At 35.4% G+C, this 27,999-nt stretch overlaps 1 protein-coding gene across 1 annotated transcript in view; it reads left to right on the top strand.

Annotated features, from left to right (window-relative positions):
* The window catches only part of ap1s3b (adaptor related protein complex 1 subunit sigma 3b), a 28,863-nt gene continuing 864 nt past the window's right edge, over window positions 1-27,999 (top strand). Inside the window, exons 1-4 of the mRNA XM_056467949.1 lie at window positions 1-117; window positions 17,957-18,135; window positions 22,394-22,502; window positions 24,533-24,670. Of these exons, the coding sequence (XP_056323924.1) occupies window positions 115-117; window positions 17,957-18,135; window positions 22,394-22,502; window positions 24,533-24,670 (429 nt within the window). The 5' untranslated portion in view covers window positions 1-114. The remainder of the gene's footprint in view (window positions 118-17,956; window positions 18,136-22,393; window positions 22,503-24,532; window positions 24,671-27,999) is intronic.

Here is a 27,999-nt window from a genome sequence, read left to right as displayed (position 1 = left end):
TCTTTCCTCTCCCCACAGTTTGGGAAGGGCAGCGATGACTCCGGCCCTGACCAGCCGGGAAGTGAATAGGAATTCTGTGCATTTCAACACTCCTGGCGTTTTTCCTACTTCAAAATGGTAAGTTAAACGTTATATTCTTTTGATTCGCCTCAAAACCCAAAGGTAGCTCACATGAGTGTTTGGTGACAGGTCATTTTATTCTACAGGTTGTGCTCGTGCACCTGTCAGGACGAAAATGCGTGTACACCTGCGGACTTTAAAACTTCCTTCCGTCACGAGCTGCTTGTTTTTCACCGACTAAAACAAACCGTGTTTTTACAGCAACTGTAATTATCCAAAGTTATTTTACTTAAACTCCGAACTAATGAATCGGATGACATTTAAATGCTGAGGTAGTTAAAGGTGTCGTTATAGTGATGTCACCTGATCTTTCTGGAAAAACCGGTTGGTTCGTGTCGTGATATTGGTGTGTGTCGTATTTTGACACATTGTGAGTTCATTCTAGCCTTTTTTGTGTGTCTGGAGAACTTCTGTATGTATGCAGAACCGTGACTTGATCGGGCGGTCAGGTTAACTCCTTTATCAGTTGTTTGAATAGGAGTGTTTGACTGCTGCCGAGCGAGAGGAACTATCTATCTCTTCTGTAAACTCCGTGTTCTGGTTAATGTGTGCAAGAATGAGTAAAGAGTGCTTTACAAACCAGATACAGTAGTATACTGCATATCTGACTATGACATTTGCTGTTATTAATGTATACTGAATGTCCTAATGGATTTAGTAACATTAATAAAAATGTTAACATTATATTAAGTTGAATTCAAAATATTTCTATAGCCCTTTTAACAATATAGATGTGTCAAAGCAGCTTAACATAGGTGAACAAAAGAGAATAAAAAGCCATAACAATATTTACCAATTTTGGGACAATCCAGCCAGTCAGGCAGGCAGGAAATGTGTTGAACTAATATTACCAAATGTATTTAACCAAATATTACTAAATGTGTTGAACCACATATTACCAAATATATTGAACCACATATTACCAAATGTATTAAACCAAATATTGCCAAATGTATTGAACCAAATATTACCAAATGCCAAATATTACCAAATGTGTTAAACCAAATATTACCAAATGTGTTGAACCAAATATTACCAAATGTGTTGAACCAAATATTACCAAATGCCAAATATTGCCAAATGTATTGAACCAAATATTACCAAATGCCAAATATTACCAAATGTGTTGAACCAAATATTACCAAATGTATTGAACCAAATATTACCAAATGTGTTAAACCAAATATTACCAAATGTATTGAACCAAATATTACCAAATGTGTTAAACCAAATATTACCAAATGTGTTAAACCAAATATTACCAAATGTGTTGAACCAAATATTACCAAATGTGTTGAACCAAATATTACCAAATGTGTTAAACCAAATATTACCAAATGTGTTGAACCAAATATTACCAAATGTGTTAAACCAAATATTACCAAATGTGTTGAACCAAATATGACCGAATGTATTGAACCAAATATGACCAAATATATTGAACCACATATTACCAAATGTATTGAACCAAATAGTATAAATAACCATATACTATTTTAAAGGATAAATAATTATAGTTGGGGCTGCACAATATATCGTTTTAGCAATGATATTGCAATGTGTGCATTTGCAATAGTCACATCACAGGTTCTGCAATGTTGAGTTGGGATTATAGTTGGTCATCAATAAAGACTATAGTGTTATTTTACATCACATTTGAATATTCAATTACTGTACTTGGGGATCTAACTACTGTTTGACTCTTTGGAAAACCATAAAGCACTGCTTATTTCACTTTTATCTTATAATTTCTTTCCTTGCAATTTGTTTGATTCACTCCGCTACAAAATTATCCCAATCAAACTAAATTAATAATGGAGCACAATTCTGCTGAAATTGTATTCATATCGCAATATATATTGCAGAAAAAAAAATATCGCAATGTCCGAATTTTTTTTTTCCAATATCGTGCAGCCCTAATTATAGTATGAGTCAAGGATCAATTTTAATTTTTTTTTTCTCTTGCATATAATTTTATATTAACCAAAATGTATTTAACAATATATAGATGCAATTGACGTTTTTAAATCCCATGCTGTACAAAAATCTATTTTGTACCCAAAAATATAAATTGTATTTGTTTCTGAAATGTACCCGAAAATGTAAAAATCTGACCCAAAATAATGTTAAAACAAAAAAAATAATAATTTCATACTTAAAAGATGAATTTAAAAGGCCTGTAAAAGCTCTTTTCCAGCTTTTATTTCCTGTTGAAATTTACTTTTTTAAAAAAATCTTTCCTGGAGCAGAAATACAATACAATACAGTACAGTTGCGTCATATGCTATTGTCTATATGCATCAGAAAGATTACAAGTGATGCAGAAGTGGCCCTTTTAATTTCACAGAGATAACCACAAACTGCAGAATCTCATTTAAACCCCAGCAGTGAAGTGAGCGAGTGTTCATAAGTACGTTTTCCTGTGTGTTGTATCCTCTAGCAGCTGTGTTGATGCCAACAATAGAAGGAAAATGAAATCAGAGAATCACACAACTGAAATCAAAGCAGGAACAGGCTCAAGAGGAAGCTCTGAGCTTCATTTAAACCTTCCCCCATCAAACATTGTGTAGGGGAGAGAGAAAGTAGACTTCATTTTATTTGATCCTCTAAATTAATTTGCTTTATTTTGACCTTTTTATTCTTTTTCAGATATTTCCCAGATGATGTTTAACAGAACAAGGATTTTTTCAAAGTATTTCCTATAATATTTTTTTCTTCTAGAGAACTTAGTTGTTTTATTTCGGCTAGAAGCAGTTTTTATTTTGTTTAAACATTTTAAGGTCAATATTATTAGCCCTCCTTAAGCAATATTTATTTGATTGTCTACAGCAGTGTTTCCCAACCCTGTTCCTGAAGGCACACCAACAGTACACATTTTCAACCTCTCCCTAATCAAACACACCTGAATCAAATTATCATAACATCAGAAGAGACTCCAACACCTGAAGTTAATGGGTCAGAAAAGGGAGACATCGAAAATATGTACTGTTGGTGTGCCTCCAGGAACAGGATTGGGAAACACTGGTCTACAGAACAAACCATCGTTATACAATGATTTGCCTAATTACCTTAACTTGCCTATTTAACCTAGTTAAGCCTTTAAATGTCACTTTAAGCTAAATACTAGTATGTTGAAAAATATCTAGTAAAATATTATGTACTGTCATCATGGTAAAGATATTATTAGAATTGAGTTATTAAAACTATCATGTTAGGAAATGTGTTTAAAAAAAATCTTCACTCCGTTACACAAAAATATAAAATAATTCTGACTGTAATTGTAAACTGTTTACAATTGATTTTTTAAAGTTAATGTTAGGTATTGTCTGTTTTTTCCCTATATTTATTTGTTCTCTTCTTCTCTGTCATTTTATTTCTCCACTATTGTATATTTTATTACGTTAATGATGTAAATGTATTTATTTATTCGTTCATAGTCACAGGGTGTTCAGCTGGGTCTTAAAATGTCTTAAATTTCAGAAACTAAATTTTAGGCCTTAAATTCAAATTCACTGAACTATTTTGTGTAGGCATGGCACAATAACTGTTTTCAAGGCCAATATTTTCCGCTATACCGTTCCTAAGTGTAAGATTTTTTTTTTTTATTTACGGTTTTTGTTTTGTTTTTTAGGACAACAGTATCTCCAGCAGAAAAGATATTCAAAGATGCCGTTTTAAATTGTAAAGAAATCTGTGTTTTTGAAACAAATGAAGACAGCAGAAGTCAATGATTCATTTGAATTATTTAGCCTGACATGTTTACTGCTCCAAAATACTTTAAATGTTTCTCAAAATCAAATATACTGTGTTCAAGGGGAAAAAAAAAAAGTTTTTGTTTTTTACCCAGACATTTAAAAAGAATATGTGTAAGAGCAGTAATCGCAATACCGTCAAACTGTGATATTTTTATCCGTTATCATACCGTCAGAATCGTATACTGGCCTAGCTGTAGGTAAGGATGCTCCGATCAGGATTTTTGCAATTTGGAAAGATTGCATATGATGGAAGAACAATTCAACAAGTCTCAATCAAGAAAAAAATTGGAGTGCATATTTGATGCATAAGAAGTTTTTAAATGCACACCTATATGTCCATTACTTCTTTACTAGAAGGAAGTAAGCCTATAAATTACAAATAAATCTGTTTTAAATTCGCCCAGCGATCGCTCACGCATCATTTACCTCCTCACGTGTTTTAGCGCTGCTGATGTGTAATATACAGGTGAGCACGTGTGTTTTCCTCTGTTTGTAAACTTGTAAACAAACACTTGCGATCAGTTCATAAGATCAGCCAAATTGGTGAGTACTGATCGAGTCATAAAATGTGATTATCGGCCGATACCGATCTCTCGCAGATTGATCGGAGCATCCCATTTTAAAAGGGTCTTAATTTTCCTATATTCAAGTAAAGCTACACAATCTGGCCAACACCCAATTACCTATAATCCATCTCAAAACTTCTTTTTTTATATTAAAGGTTTTTTTTATTGCAAAGAGAGACAATTCACAACAGCTCTTAGACATTTTTACAGGAAATTCTCCAAATTAAATTCACTAATCAGGGAAAGAAAACTAAATGAACGCATCCCTTTACATGATCTTCTATTAATACCAAAACTATTTACAGAAGTAATCAGGCCATTAAAAAAAATCCTCAGTGTTAAGCCCTGTATACATCTAAAATTTCATTAAGGGGTCTTAAAAAGTCTTACATTTGATTTAAAGAAACATGCTGAAACCCTGAGTTAAAATTCTTCGGCAATACTTTAAAAATGTCATGCCAATAAAGCAAATTGAATTTGAGCAGTGTGTGAAGGTGTGTCTAAGAATTAAAAGTGTGGAATATAGTAACATCATCATTTCCTTTCTCTTTTTGTTTCCTGTTGTCAAGCGATGGGTGTGCCAAGCTGGAAAGAGTACTCCAGAGAGCGCTTTTCCTTTAGATCACAATAGCAGAGCATGCTTGTGTTTCCTTGTTTTTTCCTTGCGTTTTCATCTTTGGTCCCTCATCAAGATTTACTGAGGAAGCAAATAAACTGTTTCCCAGCGTGCTTCGCTCATAACAATGAAGCCGCTGACGGTTCCATTTCCCCACCTGGTGTTTCTGCATCTGTGTGCGATGCATGTGTGTGTTGGTGAGCAAAATGAGTTGCTTACAGCATCAGATTGATTAATTCTATTGTTAAGCATTACTATCGATCGACTTAGGAGAAGGTGTTGTTGTGACCAAATCTGAATTTATACTTTGCTCCAGGTTACTCCAGGTGATTTATATCTGCAATTCAAGTATAGTGGTATTCTAGTGTATTGTTTCCTATTATAGAATCTGCTTTTATGTAAAATGATTTCATGTTATCGATATACAGTTATTAGGATGCTGTTGTTGGCACGTGACCTCATTGTGTTACATTTAGTAGTCCTGTCAATCAATATATTGACTTATCGCACACTACATGGACATGACCTCAATCACTTTTCATTCATTAATTTTCTTTTCGGCTAAGTCCCTTTATTAATCAGGGGTCGCCACAGCGGAATGAACCACCAACTGACCCAGACGGGGCTCGAACCAGCGACCTTTTTGCTGATAGGCGATTGTGCTACCCCCTGCACCACCGTGAAGCCCCTCAATTATTTTTGGTGATGCAATATATATATCGCCTATATACAGAAAAACCCATTCTAACAACATTTTAGCTGATTGTGCAACCTCTCTATCTCTACTGGAGGTGTTGGTGTCAGGATGGTTAAGAAAACATTAGAGTATGTACTATAAATGACTATAGTATATTTTCATGTGGGTGCCTGACAACTGAAAATAGATCAGATATCACAGCCTCTGTTACATTTTACCTTGCACTTTTTTTGTTTACATTTATTATGACTTATTTGTTTAGGATATATATACATTTCCACATTCTGATTCCAATGCCAACTTAAAAAACTGTTAAAATGACTATAATCAAATGAAATATTCTTAAGAATAAAATATGATGTGTTCTTTGGAAGAGTATTTGCATTTTGATGCTATTATATTGTCTGGCATTATATGAGTGGCATAAAATGGTCTTACAATGACAATAATATCGTTAATCACAATATATTTTGGTGCAATAGATCATACAACAAAATATTGGTATTGTGACAGGCCTAACATTTAGTACAGCAATTGACATCATCTTAGAAATAAAAACAAGTTTTGGATTAATTATAAAATTACTTTAATATAATTAGTCACTCAATAATTTTTATAATAAGAAATTATAATAAGTTTTAGCTTCTTGTACATTAAGGACAAAACAAAACACTCACAACAAAACTCTTTACAGAGGAACATAACCTACTGCCAGCTAGCATTTCGGAAGTGTTACTGCAGAGCAACAACAAGGGCACGCAGAAGTATAAATGCACGACTACGCGGAAGGCAGGTGCTATGGGTGACACCAATCACTCGACACAGATGTATAAATCAGCCTTCAGAAAGGAGAAAACGGCAAGCATGCTCCTGTCATGAGCTGAAAACCCACAATATGCACAGAGTTTCGGAAAATCAATTGGTTGGAGTTTTCAGAAAGTTTCAGTCACCTTATACTTTGTTTTCATCTGGACAAACAAACCGCAATAGAAAAGCAATAGATTCTTCACTTCACGGTTCAGTTGAGCTCAGGCATAGTACACTTGTAGTGTGAATGTAAGGGTGCTTTCACACCTGCATTATTTAGTTCGGTTGAATTGCACTAGAGTTTGTTTTCCCTCTTGGTGCGGTTCGTTTGGGCAGGTGTGAATGTAGCAATCGCACTCGAGTGTGCACCAAAAGCGGACCAAAAAACCCTGGTGCGGTTCGTTTGTGGTGAGAACATGATCCGAACTAAAACAGACCCAACCGCAAAAAGTACTGCACCTTTTGGACTAATCCAGCTGCCGTAGTCTGATGCGCTGTCCCATCTTTAGGGGTTTGGAGGAAAAATACTTGTTGACAGGGCTTTACCAACAGTTTTAATCAGAGAGAGAGGGAAAAACATTAACTGATGGATCGTTGGTAGTATTTCCGGAAGATGACCATATCGCTGTTTGGCTAAATTAATTCACACCTCCTCCTAAAGCGGTTTGCAATGCATTAAAGCATTGTTTTCCAGTTTCCCGCTGCAGCTGCGCTACATTCTCGAAATGTAAAGTTTATCTAAAGTGATGTGTACAAACTATATAGTATACTATGACCAGGGATACAATCAGCCAGTGCAGCGATATTTTAAGTCTGCTGGTTTACTTGTTGGAGTTCCACTGGCCTTTTCCCGCATGTTAATTCTGACCAATCAAAAAGCAGTTTAGGATTAGCAGTTTGGTTCGTTTCAACTGGTTCGACCAAAACAATCAGTGTGGTCTGAAAAGGACCCAAAATGGCAGAGAAATGCTACAATGTATCATTTGTTGCCCTTGGTCCAGACCAAATGAACTGAAGAAAGCACCCTAAAGCGCGCCTGAGTACGAAAATGAAGACCGAACGTCACTTTAAGGGACAATTTCATATAGATTTATTAATCATTCTTACTTTTCAATGAACGCGAACTGTCATAGTTTATTAAAGATACAATCCCCTCGCTGCATGTAAGCTGCACCTTCAGCAAGCCTCGTAATGCGTGCAGTACGAGGACTTTTATGATAACTTATGATCGTCAAAATTGGTGGATCTGTCCCGCAAAATATTTGACTGTGTGTCACTGCATCCCAAACGACAAAAAAATAATACAAAACCATATAAGTAAAGCAATGTCCACTCTGCAGAGCGAAAGTGCTTCTCTTCCTGTTAAACTAAAGTCACATCATCGACGACGTAAGCGTGCTCCGGCCCGGAACATTAAAATGCAGTGTGAGTGCAAGCCGTCAGGGGAGAGGGGAGGGGGCACAAGGCAACCGTACCTAGTGTGAGTACGCCCTAAACACATGGAGACATTGAAGAAGTGAATGCCCCTAATAGTGCTGCATTTGAATGCAGTATCCACTGTAGAGCAGCAATGATCGTAATTGATCGTATTTAGATAATTTAGCCTTTTATGTGACTGGATCGATTTTTATATATTTATTTATCTGTTTTTTACAGCTTTATTTATGATGAGGAGGGCATTTTTAGAACTTGTTGGATGATTTAATGAGAAAACTGACTCATATGTCAAAAGATCAAGACAAATTGGATTTTTCACATCATGACCTCTTTAATGGCGGTTACACAGCTATCATCTAAACCAGTGGTTCCCAAACTGGGGGTCGCGACCCCTGCGGGGGTCGCAGAATAATTTCAAGGGGTCGCGAGAGTTATTTAAAAATTGTGTAATTTTCAGTGATTATAATAAATATTTTTCAGTATTACAAGTGAAAGCTAATATTTTCAGATTTTTAAAAAGATATTACTGATTCATAAAGTATTTAGGACACATTCGGGCAGAATGCATCTTTGTACTTGGAACGCAGCGCTCAGGAACAGTTTAAAACTGTTGTCATGTCAACTTGCCGCAGTAAACAAAGCCTTCAACGCTTGCCCCGCCTTCGCGCTCTTCTTATTGGCCCACTGCTCTAAGAACTGAACACGAATGATTGGTTAAAATCAGCTGTCAATCACTCAGTCAACGCCTCCTGTCTTCAGATGACAGGAGCTACAACCGCGAAAATGTAAAGCGCTGAAGACGAGAGAATGAAAACAACACTGACAGATTTTGTCTTAGAAACACCTAAAGCTACAAATATTGGCACATCTGATTACTGATCATGTGCTGAATGTTAATCCACCAGCTATACTTATTGAAGAGTGGATAAAAGATCTCCATTGGCTTCAAGTCTGCTATGAAAATAACTAGCATTCACTGTAAAGTCTGTGGGATATCTTTTGGGATATACATCCGTGTATCTTTTGGTCACTCAATTATGTTATAAAAATGTCTTTTCTTGTAATAACGGGATTTCATTCAGACATATTTTCCTCACGCATGCATATTTATTTTTTTGCTTGTTAGTTTTGATTAGTGTTGATTTTCAAATGCAATAAATCTGTTTATAAAACTTGTAGTAACAGTGCGATAATTGGTGGGAGCCACTAAATTTTGGCTGGTGCGTCTACATTTTTAAAGTTAGAAGCACCAGTGTTACCAAGCAAAAATGTTAATTTCGAGCCCTGTAATCTATAGTAAATATAGTTAAAATATTGTGAACAGCTTAAAAAAGCTATTTTTATTGTTTGTATATGCTTTGGTAGTGGGGGGTCGCGAGTTCTTGACGATCTTACAATGGGGGTCGCGGGTTTAAAAGTTTGAGAACCACTGATCTAAACAGCTAGGCTAATATTTCATTTTTGCAGTGTTTATGAAGGTCTCCATATTGAATGCTGCTTTATTGCACATCATTACTCATTTCCAGCTAAAAAGTGTACGCCCTAGTGCTCATTTTTTCTTTTAATCTTGTTTCAGAGGTGTGACTCTGATATCTATGTAAATGTCTCTGTTCATAGCTGTCGGTGTGGCCTGATAAAAAACAATCAAAAATCAGCTCATTGCAGGTGTGTGTGACTCACAATAAGCATCACGTTTTCTCTGGCCAGCCGTGACGTAGGAGAGGCGAGGCTTCTTCTTTTTTTTGTTCTCAGAGGTTTTCTTCTCAGCGTGATTGCTTTGAGCTGATTAGTTCTCGTGTGGAAAAGATGCACACAGAGGTCCATCCTGCAGGCTGACAGGAGCTCTTTGTCTCACCGATATTGAATCTCTCATTGATTTGGTTAGTGTGACGGTGGAAAGGTTAACCATAGTTCTCTTTATGAAATGTGGTTTGTCTCTTTCTTTTGTGTTTCATGGTTCTTAATTTAATCTGACGGTTATTTGCAACTATTGGGAGAAACGGAGGGGAAATGAGATGGTTTAGGCCAGGTCTCACATGAGCACCACAGATCAACGTGTCGATATCAGGTACACTAATCACCATGTTAAAGTACAAATGAAATCAAAACTACCCATATGATTTAGTTAGCTCACATTACTAGTTTTGTGGTGAACAATTCATCTGTGCATGTCATTAAGAAAAAAAAGGTTTACCCTTCCTGTTTGTTTTTAGTTAAATTGTCAGATTACTTCTGTCTGAGCTATTGGGTGTGGCTAACACACTTAACCACGCCCCTTCAACTGTCAGTTTAGGCAACAAACATAAACGGTGAGGAGGAAGTGTCTGTTAGGTTTTAATAACGCTTCCAAAACCCATTTCCTGATCTTTCTGAATGAAATGCCTCTTTTACTACATCCAATCAGCTCACTGTAGAAAAAACAGGCCACACCCACTGTTTTCTCATGTAATATTCTGTTTCTCTAGGAACTGCCTCACAATATGGAACAAAATGATCGCAACTTCTGGTTCATGTGAACTTTAAGCATGATAAATTAGTCCACGTTCTCATTAAAGTAATTTTGGAACAAAACCAACTGCTGAAATTTAAAATAAAAAAATGTAAAACGTAAAGATTGAAGGAACTCAATCAAAATGCAAGATTCATTGAGAAACTTTTCTTGGTTTGAAATGGAAACTCATAGAAATGCACATTCTATAAGGTCAGTCACAAAATAATTTGAACACTGTATTTTCACTGCATGTCTTTTAGGGGTGTCAAAATTAATTGAGTGCACCACGATGCAGACGCGGACAATTCGGTATCGGTTCAGTAATAATCATAACCGATTGTTGTGTACTGACGGCATTTAATCTCAAATGTGCTATATTGCGGTAGCTTTCTATGGTGAGGGAAGTGAGCGCGGGTAATTAAAACGCTCCGACTACTTAAAAACGCAGAAACTCTGCACAATTCACTGTGTGTGTGTTTGCTGGACAGTCTTTCACTGACACTGAAGGTACAACAGAAACCCTGTTTCACTGTTATGGAGAAAATGAAAGTAAACTCTATTTCTCTCACTCTCACTGTGGCCCTTTGACCTGCTGGCATGAGGTAACCTTTTCTCTCCTCTCGGCTGTTAAAGCGATATTTCTGGATTTATCAGTGGATTTATCACACTTTATCAGAGTGACTCTTCAGTAAACAGCGCCAGTGCGTAAGAGCCAATCGCAGCCCTTTCTGTTGAGCACGTGAATAATCATAGGGGTGTAAGAGCTCGCTCGACAGCGGGATATTTATATTTGTTTATTTGCTGTAAATGCTCATGTTGTTCTGTGCTTGTACTTGAGTTTTTAAAGGTATCATATATCTGACTGCTTGTATTAAAGGTCAATTATAATGAAAATATAATATAAATGTAAATATAATTATACATTTTAATACAAGAATTGTTGTTCTGTGAAGTAAAATATATAATTGTGTATGGAAAGCATCGTCATTGCACCGTGATGCACTGAGATTGAACTGAACCAAATCAATGGCATGATAATAGTAACTGAACTGAACCATGAGACCAGCGTAGGTTCACACCTCTAATGTCTTTGGTAAATCCTCATATGTAGGTTTTTTTTTTTTTTTTGTTTTGTACACCAAAAGCTTTTAGTAAATCTGATGTTAAGTTTGGAGGGAATCCTTTCCTTTAAATAGCAAATGTATTTCATCAACCCAGCGTATTTTCATCTCATTGAAAATGTAATTCATTCATTTGAAGTAATCAGTTTATTTCTTGGAAAAAAAAACTCCAAAATGTAGTAAGTTTTTTTTATTTTTTTATTTTATTTTATTTATTTATTTATTTTTTTTTAATTTTTTTTTTATAGTATTTATTTTATGTCAGTTGTTGATGTCAAGTAATAAGCTTGTGCTTCATCCCACTCCATTTTCGACCATGTTGAAATGTATTTTTTTTGTTAATGATATTTTATGTATGATATTTTGTTCGAAAATAAAAAAATCAAATCAAGTAAATATTCAACAACCAAAGATATATTTGCTACATGTCAGGAAGAAACTTGGGCCCAATCCCAATTCTCTTTTTGTACCCATTCCTGTTCCCCTTCCTCTTGGCCCTTGAAACAGAGTGTGAAGGGGGAGGGCCTCAAAATTTACCCCTAAGAAATGGCACAGCACTACAACACCTGCACACGTCATCACATGTCATGGCGAACTCTTGCTTCATATGAGATTGACAATCGTGACTGCTGTAGTTATTCCAGTTGTTATTTTTTTATATTTCAAGAATTCACTGAAGGCGTATATTATGTTATCATAATGATATAATGTGGGAATAAGATCGTAACTGTACTGTGCATTTACACAGTGGCCATATTCATCTATATAAACACTAAAATACTAATTTGTGGATCTCCTTACTTCCATATGCCGCCACGCTGTCGTTGTAGATGGTGTATTCTTAGAAATTTTTATACCCCTTGTTTTCTAGTGTGGTCCTGAAAAATATTCATTCCATGGGCTATCTAGCCCTTCCCCTTTGCCCTATGCCTTCAAGCTAAAGAGAATTGGGACACCCCTACCCCTTCACGTGAACACGCAAAACAAGGGGTAGGGGGAAGGGGTACAGGGTAGAATTGGGATTGGGTCTCAGATGGATAGTTTACCAAAAAAAAAAAAGAAAATTTTCATCATTTACTCACCCTCATCTTGATCCAAACCTGTTTGAGTTTTATTACTTTTGTTGAAGATAAAGGACGATATTCTGAAGAATGTTGGGGAAAAAAACACTATGACCTCCCGTAGTATTTTTTTGTTCCTCCTACTATGGAGGTCAATGGCTGCATTTCAACATAAGACAGATAGAACACCTCAAGTGTAAGTAAATGATGAGGAAACATTCATTTTTGGGTCTTATCATCTCAAGATGCAACATTTTGATTGTAGCACATCTTTGTTAATTACGACTCGGTCAAGTGCCAGAAAGCTTTTGTATTGATGTTATTTGTGAGATTCAGTGACAGAAATTGTAAAGATAGATTTAAGATTTAGTTTTTTTATTTTTTATTTAAACTTAAGGACCCTGTTCCACTGTAAAAACCTTTGGTTGAAAGGTTGTTAAAGTTTCGTTGTGGAACATAGATGTTCCATAAATGACATTTATTTTTTTGATAGATGCTGGACCAAATTAATAATAATAATAATAATAATAATAATAATAATATTACATTTTATTTGTAATGCACTTTTCTCAAGCTCAAAGCGCGTAGAGGGCAAAAAACAATAAAACTCTAAAAACAATAAGTAAAATAACAATAGATCACACATTAAAAACACTACTGAAGAGGTGAGTCTTAAGAAGCTTTTAAAAACAGTCCAGAGACACTGCATTCCTAATGGTATTGGTTTATGCATTCCATAATTTTGGCGCACGGTATGAAAAAGCCCTCCCACCCATGGTGTTAAGTCTGCAGCGTGGCTGGAACAGGGTAAGACCAGAAGCAGAGCGGAGACTGAGAGCAGGAGTAGAAAGTGTCACAAGATCCCAGATGTAATCAGGAGCTAGCTTATGGACTGCTTTATAAGTTAAAATCAGAGTCTTAAAATCAATACGTGACATAACCGGTAGCCAACGAAGTTGCTGGAGAACAAGTATAATGTGATGGCGAGAGGGTGTATGAGTCAGAACACGTGCAGCAGAATTTTGAATACACTGTAACCTTTTTTTTTTATTACGTTCATATTAGACAATAAAATATACATCATATTGATATATGCACTGATACAATTCAACAAACAAAATTATCAGGAAAACATAATTATACACTAAATAAGTATATAAATAAAAGGTAAAATACCACATTTATACACAAAGATATAAAAAAACATAAGATAATAAAAATAAGAATAATAAAAAACAAACAAATAAATAAATGAATAAATAAATAAATGAATAAATAAATGATACAAAGAAAAGAAAGGGAAAAAGGCAATTAAGATATAGTTGTCTCCTTAAATTTAGAAAAGGGCTCCAGACTTTCTGTAACTGTTCTGGCTTTTGTTTTATTGCGAACCAAATTTTTTCCATTTGAAGAGCATGTAAGAAACCAAAAACCCATTGCCGATAAGAAGGAGGAGCTGCTGACTTCCAATTCATAAGTCGTCTAGCCAGTAAGTACTGTAATTTGCAGGTAAACCCCCAAAGAGTGAGTTACAAAAATCAAGACTGGTGTTATGAAGGCATGGACAAGCCTATCAGCATCTGGCCGTGACAGAAATGGTCTAATGCGTGCAATATTACAAAGATGCAAAAAGGCTGTTTTAGTTAAGTGCTTGAAGTGGGAATCAAAACAAATAGTCAAATAGTACCCTGAGGTTGCGCACCTGGGGAGAGGGGCATAATTGAATGCCATCAATCGAGAGCTTAAAATCATTATACCTGTTAACAACGGTGGGAGTGCCTAGTAGTAAAATCTCAGTTTTAGAACTGTTCAATTTAAGAAAGTTCTGCTTCATCCATGCTTTGATTTCCTGTAAGCAGGCTGATAGAACTGATGTAGCCGAAGGGATATTAGGAACGGTGCTAATGTAGATCTGTGTGTCATCAGCATAACCGTGATAACCAAGACCAAATTTTTGCATAATCTGACCTAGTGGCAACATGTAAATACTAAATAAAAGATGACCAAGAACTGACCCCTGACGCAGTGGGACCGTTGGTGATCGGAAATGGATTCTTTCCATCCAAAGCAATGACAAAAAAGACCCTTGATTCTTTTAATGGTTCTTCTGTGTGCATCCCTTATGCATCTGGCACTTCTGATAGGAAAATGTAATGCATTTTAAGAGTATATTCACACTTGACAGGCTTGTTTGATTAAAATATACTCTAGGGTGATTGCTCTGTTAGTGTGTTATATTTGAATAAGCGTGAATGCTGTTTTGATCTTTGAACAAATCGAGTGAAACCACTAAAATAATGCGTCTTGGTCTGATTTCTACTAATCTCTGGTGCAGTTCAGCTGAAAAATAAATGCAACATGGACAAGTGAACAAAAAACAGGACATGATGACGTCACAGGAGGCAACCTATAAATTGCAGAATAGACAAGCATCTTCTCACTGCTGTTCTTGCCCATTTAAAAGTCAATACAGGCATCAGACACTCATGTCTTTGCTTGACGTCTTCATTTGTGTGTGTGGCGGAGGAATTCCAGGCACTGTTTTGGCTCCTTTAAATTTTTTATAAGCTCTTCACGAGTTTCTATTGGGTCAGTGTCATTGCAAAACAGATTTCCTAAAACTATTTTTGGTAACACTTTAGTGTAGGCAACAATTCACACCACATGTATTACCTGCCTATTATTAAGATATTAGCTGTTTAATAGCACTTATAAAGTATTATTTTATTTTATATTCCAAATCCCAACACCTAATCCCAACTACTTTCTTACTAATATAAGTTATCTAATTAGTTTATTAAGTAAATAGTGTTAGTTAATGGGTTGTTAACAGCATGAATTGTACATTAAAATAAAGTGTGACCTATTTTTCTGTATCTTTTAGGTTTGGTCTTTAAAATGATAGTGTGTAAGTTAAGCCAACTTGGAATTAATGTATCATTTTCCTATTTTTTGCCCTGAACAAAAGAACAAAGAGAATCAAACTACTAGCCTGAGGGAAAGAGTACACTTTGTAATATTGAGTATAAAATGACAGTGTAGGCACAGAATGTAGTCCACCCACTTGAATATTTTTGCTTTCGACTCTGGATGTGAAACCCCATTAGTCCACCTGCAGTGTTGCAGAATTTCTGTCAACCATCTGCTTTCCAGCAGCATCTGCAGAAAAACCCTGCATAAAGCTGATTTTTATATTTAGATTCATGGACTTTCTAAATTCAAAATCGCATTTAAAGGTGGAGTATGTAAGTTTGACACCCAGTGGTTGAACTAGGTATTGCATGTCTGGTTTAAAACGCGCAAATGCAGGTTGCTAGATTGATGACATGAAAAGAAGCGTGCATGACTATCAAGACTAAAGGTTGATTTAAAGGGCACCTATGGTGAAAAATCTACTTTTCAAGCTGTTTGGACAGAAATGTGTGTAAGTATAGTGTATTAACTGTCATATTGGGGTGATATAAACGCACCCAGTCCTTTTTTTTTTAAATTTAAAAACAGTGGACCAATTGGAGCGGTTTTCAGATCGACCGCAACTTTACGTAGGAGAGCGGTCCCCCCGCCCACCAATATTGATTGACAGTTGCGCGCATTAACATGTCCGGTAGTCACGTGTATAATCATATCATCAAGAGAGGACGAGCGCAAAGCAGCCGGGAATAAAAGGTCTGTTCAGTTTGCTAGGATCATCAATCATCATCAAATTTGATCAAGAGTGAGTTTCACAAGTTTAAAATGTTTTAAAACAGAGCATGTGTGTAATGAATTACAGCGATTCACTTCAGATTCACTTAATCAGCACAGCGTGAACTTTGTAAAGACATTGTGTGTGACTCATTGTTGCAAATCCACAAAAAAATGCATCAAATACTGATTGTTAAAGTTCTTACTGTAGTATTTCTCACACACGTTACGTGAGATCTGCTTACTGAGGCAGCCGAGGGCGGCGATTGTTGACAGGCACGTGGGAACGGTGGGCGGGGAGGACTAGCCTTAAAGGGTCAGTACAAAAAAACAGCAAAACCTTTTTTCCAGCTATAATATAGACACTTCAAACAGCTTTAATAAATAATCTGATGGGTGTTTTGAGCTGAAACTTTACAGACACTTTCTGGGGACACAAAAGACTTAGGGGTAACCTATGTGCCCTTTAAATCAAGCTCTAAATAAAAGCAACTGCATACAAGAGAAGAAATATTTTCCATATTAAAAATAGTTTTTGTTCTAACCAACACTTCGAATTGATATATTACATATGGCTTCTATTTCCTGCAGCTGAATAACAGGATAAACTGACAATGATCACCTCAGGTACACCTCATGTGCTTTATTCAGTGTTAAATGCTAATAATGCAAGTTTGATTGCCATTTTACATGACATTTATTGCCATAATACTGAAAGCAGCAGCAAACAGTTCACCTCAGATCTTGAAAATAAAATAAACCGTATGAAATTGAACTTTAGAGCTTTGACTCATATCAGTGATTCAGGATATCAGTGATTCAGCATCTACATATAATAATGTTAAAGTTTAATATTTATTATTTAGATTATAAACCATACCATTTCGTTGGAGTGCAGTGAGTGCACTATTCTGTGCTTCTGAATAGCTTTATTTAAATTTCTGTCATGTTTCGACTGGTGCAAACAGCCATGTGGAACTCAGTATCTGCGTCTCATTTCGGAGTCTGCTACTGTCCACCGGAGGTTGCATTTCAGTCACGTATACATGCTTTGAGAGCCTTCCCGACTGAATGTATGAAATACGCTGTTTTCTCAAAAGGCAACCCAGGGTGCTGAAATATAAATGGCTATACCGGCATTGGGCGGTTTAAAGGGACCAAAAACAAAGACAGGCGCTCCGGCACGTAACATTTTCAAAGCAGAATATCTGACTTCAGCATTGTTTTTCAGATAAACAAGAATGTTTCTTAATTATCTGCAAATATTATGGTGTTTTTATGCTTTACAAGAGTCAAAAACTTGCATACAGCTCCTTTAAAACCACAACATTTATTTTAAAATCAAGAGTAAAGGATCGTCCATGCTTAATTTAGCTATCCAGAATGACTTTATGTTTTTATTCCCCCAGGCATGTTTCTCATGGGCCTCTTCAAAGGCACGGTCTTGGTAACTCATTACCTTTGGGTTTTGAACCTACCACCTTTGTGTAACCAACCTGGATCATTAACCACTGAGCCACACCCACTGAAAATGATGAGAGAATGAAGCCATGATATGCTTCATAATAGCACGTTTTTGTTTGTTTGTTTTTTTCCGACAGATGCATTTCCTGCTGCTGTTCAGTCGTCAGGGGAAGTTGCGTCTGCAGAAATGGTTTCTGCCACTCCCGGAGAGAGAGAGAAAGAAGATCGTGAAAGATATGACTACTATGGTGTTGGCACGAAAACCGCGCACATGCAACTTTATGCACTGGAAGGATCTGAAGATCGTCTATAAAAGGTGAACGTTCAGCACAGGTTATAAGCTAATGTCCTGGAGGAATACATTTACATGCACAACAATATGCTGATCACTCCTAAAAATCTGCACAAATAACACACTGTCCTGATTTACATGCAAACCACTAATCTGGGAATATAAATACATATGGTTTGTATTTGAATGAATGAATTGATTCATTTAAATTTGACCAGTTTATTTCCCCGAAGTGACTTTAAAATGTAATAATTTGCGAATTTAACTGAAGTATTTATTTTATGTCAGTTGTTGATGTCAATTAAATAATCCACTAGCAAAGAAGTGATTTGCTACATGTCAGTGAGAAACTTAAAGGGATACTTCACCCAAAAAAGTTAATTCTGTCATCATTTACTCATCTTCCACTTGTGTTAAACCTGTTTGACTTTTATTTCTTCTGTTGAACATAAAGATATTCTGAAGAATGTTATTGACTTTTATTGCGCTTGTGTAATTTATTTACTGGGTGCGTCTGGAAGGCGCAAGCGCATTATGCCACTTGCGCATGCACCTTCATTTGGAAATAACGAACTTGCGGGAACTCTAGAAAAGACAGGATATGCGAACGGTCTCTAAAAGGCTGGTGGCATTTGCGATCTCCAGCAGTTGTTCTTGCACAGATTTTTGTTGACAAATGGGTTGTGGATCCATTCCTTGGCAGTTCGCAGGTCCTTCCCTGGACCTTTTCTCCAAAGCAAAGAAACTTTTCAAAGATGTCTGTTTCTTACTCATTTTGCTGCTTGTGGGTTACATTTGGGCGCTCAAGTGACTGAGATGTGACTGAGAGAATGCGGTCATATTTCAAAATAAAGGATCATTCTGACACCGATAATAAATAAAACAGAAATAATGATATCTTTTGCAGCCCGGAACCAAATGTTATGGTCCACGGCCTGGTGGTTGAGGACCACTGCAGTAAAAGACCAATTTTTAGTCTGGGTAACCATACTAGACGATATTCACTTCACTAATGGCAGTACATCTTACTTCATGTACTGTAGTAAATGCACACCCTGATATGATGTGGGGAAGAAAACAAAGATCATATTTACTATTTAGTTTTGTCGCGTTCTTGTAGCTTCATATTATTAAAGTTGAGCCCCTGAAGTCACAGTGTGTCTGATTGTTTTGACAATGTGGTTCCTTTTCTGTACATTGTCTCAGTATTGTTGCTGTCTATGGAGGATGAGAGAGCTTTAGGATTTCATCTAAAATATCCTAATTAATGCTTTGAAAATTAACAAAGGTCTTGGGATTGGAATGACAGGAGGATGTGTAATTAATAACAGAATTAAAATTTTGGGCTGGACTAAGCCTTTAAATCCACAGTAAGGACAGGTTTGTGTCATATCGCACACGTGCACTTTAATAGATCATGAGAAAGCATGTCGATATGATTGTCTCTTGAAATTGTGCAAAAGTCTTTTTGTAATCTATAGCTGTGACACTCTGTTTATGCACAAGTAATTTATGACTTTACTACTGTAAAAGGAAACAAGTTAACACTTTTCATGACCACAAAAGCATTGTAGGCTTAAGTATTATTAGGTTAGGTATGAGCACACATTGAAAAAGAGCATGTTGGTTCGAGTGCTGCATTCAGCATTAATTAAAAGCCCAGCTGCTAAGTGCTCAAGTGTGATCATTAGTCATCTCAAGATGTGAGCAGAAAACTGAACTCATGCAAAGCGAACACCTAGTCAGCAGTCAAGATCTTATGTGGTCTAATTAAAATACGTCTCCTTAGAAGGTTTCTAAGCCTGAATGGAGGTTGTCGCCTCATTGTGTGCTGGGTTTTTTTTTAAACTCTTTTTCTGGTTTTCCTGATGTCATTAGCTGATGACATGCCACTATCTGAGTCCTCCTTGTTTTCCAGCGGAATCTAGTGTCGGCTTCTTACACAATGACCCCTTATTAGTCTACAGTGCTGTCTGAAAATGGATCCACACACACACAAACAAAACGCCGAAACCATTTCAGTATTAGAGTTATTAAATTATTAATTATCTTCTGAATTGTCAAGAACGTCTGTCTGATGCATTCAAACGTTGATTGCGTGTCAACATATTATTATAGGTTATAGGTAAAAATTCATGCAGCTTCTCCTACCGCAGTAAATTCTGTCTTTACTGTTGACATTTGGTGAGAGTTAATCATGAAGTGATGATTTTATTTTCTTTGGAAACGCTGCTTTATTCGCATGTCTTAAATGCAATATTCCAGTTATGCGCATTTAATTCGCATCTGGATGGAAACATAGCTAATGAGATTTATGCTTTAGAATTATTTTTGTACTTGTACATTATTTTATCCTTTTAAATTTAATAAAAGAATGAATGTGTGGATGTAACTAAATTTGATATGAATTTCTAAAATTGTATTTACGCTTAACACATATTAAATATTTAAAGCCTACTTTAAAGCTTTAAATATGCAGTCATTTATTTTATTTTTGGCTTAGTCCCTTTATTAATCTGGGGTCGCCACGGCGAAATGAACCGCCAACTTATCCAGCATACGTTTTAAGCGAATGCCCTTCCTGCCACATCCCATCACCTGAAAACATCCAAACACGCTCTTTTACACTCATACATTACGGACAATTTAGCTTACCCAATTCACCTATAGCGCATGTCTTTGGACTGTGGCGGAAACCAGAGCACCCATAGGAAACCCACGCGAATACGGGTAACATGCAAACTCCACACAAGCTTTAAATAACCTTTGTGAAAATAAAGTGTCAAAATGTGTTGAAAGAATATTTCTGTCATTTATTGTAACAAATACATTTATTAAAAGCAAAGTGCATACTAGGGCTACACAATATATCGTTTCAGCATTGATATCGCAATGTGTGCATTCGCAATTGTCACATCGCAGCATCCATAATGTGGAGTTGTGATTATTATTGTTAATCAGCAATAGAGAATGTACAGTGTGTACATTTACATTTCATTTTTCAATAATGGGGCAGGACAAATTGGGTATATGCATGAGGTGGCGCTTCTCGTAATGGCAAATCGAACATACATTATTGTTGCAATTATAAGAAATATATGTGCTGTTAATTAAAAAAAAAAGTCACTTTATTTTGATGGTCTGTTTGTTGAATTTAAATAAGTCTTTTGTGTCTTCAGAATGTGTCTGTAAAGTTTCAGCTTAAAACACCCATCAGATTATTTATTATACCTTTCATAAGTTTAAATTTTATAGCTCTGAGCATCAGGTAGCGGTTCTTGTGAACTGTGCCTTTAAGGCTAGTCCTCCCTGCCCACCCTTTTCCACATGCCTGTCAGTGTGCCTTAATCTCCACCCTCAGCTGCCTCAGACAACAGACAGACATGATGGAAGAAGATCTCGCGTAACGTTTGTGATAAATACTACAGTAAGAACTTTACCAATGAGTATTTGATGCATTTGTTGTGGAGTTGCAACGAGTCACACACAGTGTCGTTACAAATTTCACGCACGCACACACAGATACACACACAGACAGTGCGTGCAATTAGCTTTGCACTGTTTTTGCATGCAAATGTGACGGGATACAGGTTAATAAACACTACTGTGTGGAAATCTGTTATGAAATAAACCTGATTTAATGTTCGCAAACCGGGATTGAAGCATATTCTTTTCTAATTGTTCTGACGCGGCTGTAGTGTGAAGTAAATCGCTGTAATTCATTACAGACATGCACCGTTTTAAAACATTTTAAACTTGTAAAACTCACTCTTGATCACATTTGATGATGATTGATGATCCTAGCAAACTAATCAGACCTTTTATTCCCGGTTGCTTTTCGCACATCTGGTCTTGTTGATATGATTATACACATTACTACGGAGACATGTTAATTCGCAGCTGTCAATCAATTCGGTGGGCTGGGGGACCGAACTCCAACGTCAAGTTGCAAATGTAGTGCGTGCTATTTAAGATGGACTTTTTAAAGCTGTTATGGCTGTTATGTCACATCAGCATATTTATGGCTTCCATTGTGGTTGAGCACATACAGTTGAAGTCAGAATTAAGAAAAAGATTTGAACACATTTTTAAATAATAGTTTTAGCAACTCATTTTTATTAACAATTTTTTTTATCTTGGTCATGATGACAGCACATAATATTTTACTAGATATTTTTCAAGATACTAGTATTCAGCTTAAAGTGACATTTTAAAGGCTTAATAAGGCAACTTATATATATGTACTTGTAAGTAAATGTGCATCTGTGTGTGTGTTCTTTAGGTACGCCAGCCTGTATTTCTGCTGTGGTTTGGAGAACCAGGATAATGAACTTCTGGCTTTGGAGATTCTGCACCGTTATGTGGAGCTACTCGACAAATACTTTGGCAATGTAAATGCATACAAATTTCCCATCTATGGGAGCACATTTCATAAATTAACATACAGAATATGTAATGTTTTGGAATATGTAAAGCATTTGGTGGTACTGTGAGCTGCTCTGTAAAACCATTTTTACAAAAGTGATATTTAATTAATAAAATAATGGTCGATCAGCTGTGAGTAAAAGTTACCACATACATTCATTAAAATACATAAAATAATAGGTGATCATTTAGTTTAGTAAAATAAAATGTTTTATATATATATATATATATATATATATATATATATATATATATATATATATATATATATATATATATATATATATATGATTAGCATTTTGGGGCACTGTTTTTTAAATATGTAAAAATTTTTTTATTTTAAAAATTAAATATAAAAATAGTGTACATTTTAAATTAGCAAGTATGGTTTAGTTGGTGTCTATACAGTTGAAATCAGAATTATTAAACCCCCTTTGAAAATTTTTTTCTTTTTGAAATAATTCCCAAATTATGTTGAACAGAGCAATTTTCACAGTATGTCTGATAATATTTTTTTCTTCTGGAGAAAGTCTTATTTGTTTTATTTCGGCTTGAATAAAAGCAGTTTTTAATATTTTAAAATTCCATTTTAAGGTCAATATTATTAGCCCCTTTAATCTATTTTTTTCGATAGTCTACAGAACAAACTATCATTATACAGTAACTTGCCTAATTACCCTATTCTGCCTAGTTAACCTAATTAACATAGTTAAGCCTTTAAATGTCACTTTAAGCTGTATAGAAGTGTCTTGAAAAATATCTAGTCAAATATTATTTACTGTCATCAAGGCAAAGATAAATTAACCAGTTATTAGAAACTAGTTATTAAAACTATTATGTTTAGAAATGTGTTGAAAAAATCCGTTAAATTGGGGAAAAAAATAAACAGGGGGGCTAATAATTCTGACTTTAAATGTAAGTGTTTGGTAAATGTATGATGATGTTTTTTTTTTGTTGTTTTTTTTGCTAAAGAAATCAAATTTAACCAGACTACAGACTTTAATGTACAGAAATAAATTAAAGCTGTGTTATAATTTTATAGTGTTAATGCTTGAAATCTTCCTTTTTTCTTTGACCCGTATCCTTTCATGCAAATATATTTTATAAAAAAATCATTGTATAAACCTCAGAGCTATTATAGTCAGCTAAAGCTAAACCTATAAATAATATACTCAATTAAGGTTGTTTTCATTTGGGGGAAAAAAGGTTGTGTATAATTTATTTATTTTTTTAAATAAAAAATAAACCTCTTAACAATTACAAAAACAGTACAAAATTATTTAACTAAAATTGAAATGAAACTATTCATATGTAGATAATGGTAATAGTAAATAATTTGATTAAGTGATTGATTGAATACACTACCTGACAAAAATTTTGTTGTTGATCCCAGTTGCAAGAGCAAAAAATAATTATGTCAAAGTGCTCCAGGATTGGCCAGCCCTGTCACCATTTATGAACATTATTGAGCATGTCTGGGGTAAGATGGAGGAGGAGGCATCGAAGATGAATCTTAACAATCCTCATGAACTCTGGGAGTCCTGCAAGAACGCTTTCTTTGCCATTCCAGATGACTTTATTAATAAGTGATTTGAGTCATTGCAGAGATTTATGGATGCAGTCCTCCAAGCTCATGGGAGTCACACACAAATTAATTATTTTTCCACTGCACCATGAATTTATATTCTATACTGTACATTATTTCTAATAAGTGGCAAGACTTTAGTCTAAGCAAAGTCAGATCTTACTGTTCTAATTAAATAATGAAAACTCGAGCCATAATCATATTTTATTTTGGTAAAATAAGTGTAATCTAGAGGCCTTTGCCTTTCATATAAGCCACTTCTGATACCAAATGATCAACTAGAAGTCAAGTTATTATTTGTTGGATGGGTCACAAGACTTTTGTCAATTACTGTAGATTTCACTGAAAACAGAATTTAATTGTTATAGTTCTCCTCTTTAACCACTTTATCTGTGTACTGTTGTCTTACAGGTGTGTGAGCTGGACATCATCTTCAACTTTGAGAAGGCTTATTTCATCCTGGATGAGTTTCTGATGGGTGGAGAGATCCAGGAGACGTCCAAACAGTCTATAGCCAAATCTATCGAGGCCTCAGATATGCTGCAAGAGGTGAGAATCTACATTGAAACTTTCAGTTCAATAACATCCAGTTATATTAACTGTAGAACTAGCTTTTTTTAGCATCCCTTAAAATAGATGTTGTTTTGACCTTTATGTTTTACATTAATTCATTTGTAATCAACCATATTGATTGACTTGCCAGACTAAAGCATGACTGTGAAGCACATTGTGTTAAATGGTACTGTTTTTAATATAAATAAACATGTAATAAAATGTTGAGTTGTGACACGATTAAACAAAATATACAATAAGATGCAATAAGTGTCCTTGAAGCAAACATTTCAGAATGTAAATGTAGCTTCTCTAATCATGCTGCTCAGTTATTCAATTCAATTCAAGTTTATTTGTATAGCGCTTTTTACAATAATTACTGTTTCAATGCAGCTTTACAAAAGGTGCACTTTTGCATTACAATCAAATTAAGTTGAAGTTACAATCAAGTATAAGTTATTATATACTAGGACTGCACGAAGTTGGAAAAATCAAGCTATGTACAAGATATATATATATATATACACTAGGGGTGGGCGATATGACCTAAAATTAATATCACGGTATTTTTCATCTTTTGAACGGTGACGGTATAATATCATGGTATTACTTTCAGTAGCAAAATAATATACATCTCAAGGAAGAACGGACAAAAGAAAGTCTCACTTCTATCACTCTTTAAAAGTTTTGGTTTGGGTCATTGTAAATGCTCAGTCTCGTTATGAGCTGATCTTCATTTCTCTGTGTTTCTGGAATAAAGCAGGCGAGTCAGCCGCACCAATTTATAAGCAGACAGAGCGGGATTCTCGCGATGACCACCAGCGCAATTCCGCTCTTTGTTATGAGCTGTAGTTTCAGTGTAAACTTAGTAAAGGTGAGTTTCAATTGATCTCAGCTGGTGGATCAACATTTACCTCATGTCATGATCGCTGTCATCTGCGCCATTATTATTATTATTATTATTATAACTTTAGGTGAGGTTTGCAAACCTGTGCACTTTTCACTCTTCAGCCGTTTGCATTTCCTGCAGTAACAAAAGCTCCCTGTTATCTGACAGCGGGAAGCGTTGAGTGACTGACTGCTAATATGAACCAATACAGCAGCAGGGTAGAGCGATTCAGCAAGTTTTTAGAGAAAATCAAATCAGATTGCACTACAACCATTATATTCAGACACACAAATGCTCCCAAATATATTATGAGGGCGCATAGATTAAATTTCGGGCGCTCATGCGACCAAAATGGTTGCAATTTCGAGCCCTGTAGTATAAGGACATGTATTCAGACCACAACTGAACGTTTGAAGAAAATTGAATGCCTTATTATTTAGAATTAGCTATTATTGATGTAAATGCAGCCGTTCAAGGCGCATAATTGATTTATTACGGTATTGACGGTATTAGAAAATCCATGTCGTGGCGCAATGTCACACCGGTGATGACTATGACACCGGTGTACTGCCCACCCCTAATATACACCGTTGAAGTCAGCCCCCGTCTATTGTTTAACAGAGACAAGATTTTTTTTCAACACATTTCTAAGCATAATAGTTTTAATAACTCATCTCTAATAACTGATTTATTTTATCCTTGCCATGATGACAGTAAATAATATTTGACTAGATATTTTTCAAGACACTTCTATACAGCTTAAAGTGACATTTACTGGCTTAACTAGGTTAATTAGGTGAACTAGGCAGGTTAGAGTAATTAGGCAAGTTGCTGTATAACAATGGTTTGTTCTGTAGACTATCGAAAAAATACAGCCTAAAGGGGCTTAAACATTTTGACCTTAAAATGGTTTTTAAAATGTTAAAAACTGCTTTTATTCTAGCTGAAATAAAACAAATAAGACTTTCTCCAGATTTTTTAGCATGGACAATTTTATAGCATATAGATGATGTCTGTGTGAATGTTTAATGAAGTGTATTAGACTTATGAAGCTCTGATTTGGTCGACGCCTTCATAAAACATTGTTGATTTGAGAGAGTGAAAAGTGAGGAAAAAAAAGATCGGCCAATGTGAGTGTGTGGTTTTACAGAGCAGCTCTCACTACCGCTAAACGCCAGCTTTCCCAGCATGCCTCAAATAAATGAGACTACATTCAAAGAATAGTTCACCCACAATGAGCATCTCATTATTTACCCTCAATCAAAGCTTGGAAAATAGCACGGGTGTATAATTGACACGTGCATGAATAAATGATGACAGACTTTTGCGTTTGTGGTTTTGAGTGAACTGTTTCTTTAAAACACATCTTGCATTTAATAATCTTCTGTGCATATGCAGTTGACATCTAAATAATTAGCCCTCCCTTGAAGTATTTGTCAAATATTTGCCAAGTGATGTCTTTTTAAATTTATTAAAAAAGTTTTTAATTAGAAACAACATTAAGGTCAATCCTTATAATTATCTCCCTTAAAGAAGATCTATTATGATATATTGTGTATTTACAAGATGTAAAATAAGTCTCTGAAGTTTTAGCTCAAAATACCCCACAGATAATTTTTTTATAGAATTTTTTATTTTAAAGAATCCTGTAAAACTTTTTAAATGATTTATTTTCTTTAAATGGATTAACAACAAAAAATGATAGATGAACTACTTTGTTTTTGACTGCTGGACTGCTCCATGATTGAGGGTGTGGGACACATTTGCGATGTAATGAACTTATTTTTTTTAAGACCCTCATCATACAAAATATGATAGAAATCGATGTTTTATATATAATTTATAGGTGTAATTTATACTTCTCAGTATTTATTTGGGGGCCCTCAGATTTCTTGGGGCCATAAGTGGCCGCTTACCCTGCTTATTGGTTAAATCCGCCCCTGCCCACTGGCTATGGGCCTGAAGTGTGACTAAACAATTAATAAACATTTACCATTTAGAAGCTGGTTAAATTCACACAACAGTGTTTATAAACCCCTTATAAAAATGATTTTGACCCTTTAAGAAATGTATATACTTTCACTTTTGTCCAATAACTTGCTTAAGAATCTTAATTTGCATAATTACCAAAATAATCTTTAAGCTGAACACTAAGAATTTGCTAAATAAGTAGAAAAATATTATGCACTGTCACCATGGCAGATAAAAGAAATTAGTTAGTTATTCATTCATTCATTCATTTATCCTTTGGCTTAGTCAGGGGTCACCACAGTGGCATGAATCGCCAACTTATCCAGCATATGTTTTACAAAGCGGATGCCCTTCCACCTGCAACCCAGTACTGGGAAACACCCATAAACACTCATTCATTCACATACACTACAGCCAATTTAGTTTATTCAATTCACCTATACCTGCATGTTTGGACTGTTTGCAC

The sequence above is a fragment of the Danio aesculapii genome, chromosome 2 (assembly GCF_903798145.1).
Source record: "Danio aesculapii chromosome 2, fDanAes4.1, whole genome shotgun sequence".
Taxonomy (NCBI): Eukaryota; Metazoa; Chordata; class Actinopteri; order Cypriniformes; family Danionidae; genus Danio; species Danio aesculapii.
This window is presented reverse-complemented; position numbering and strand designations above follow the sequence as displayed.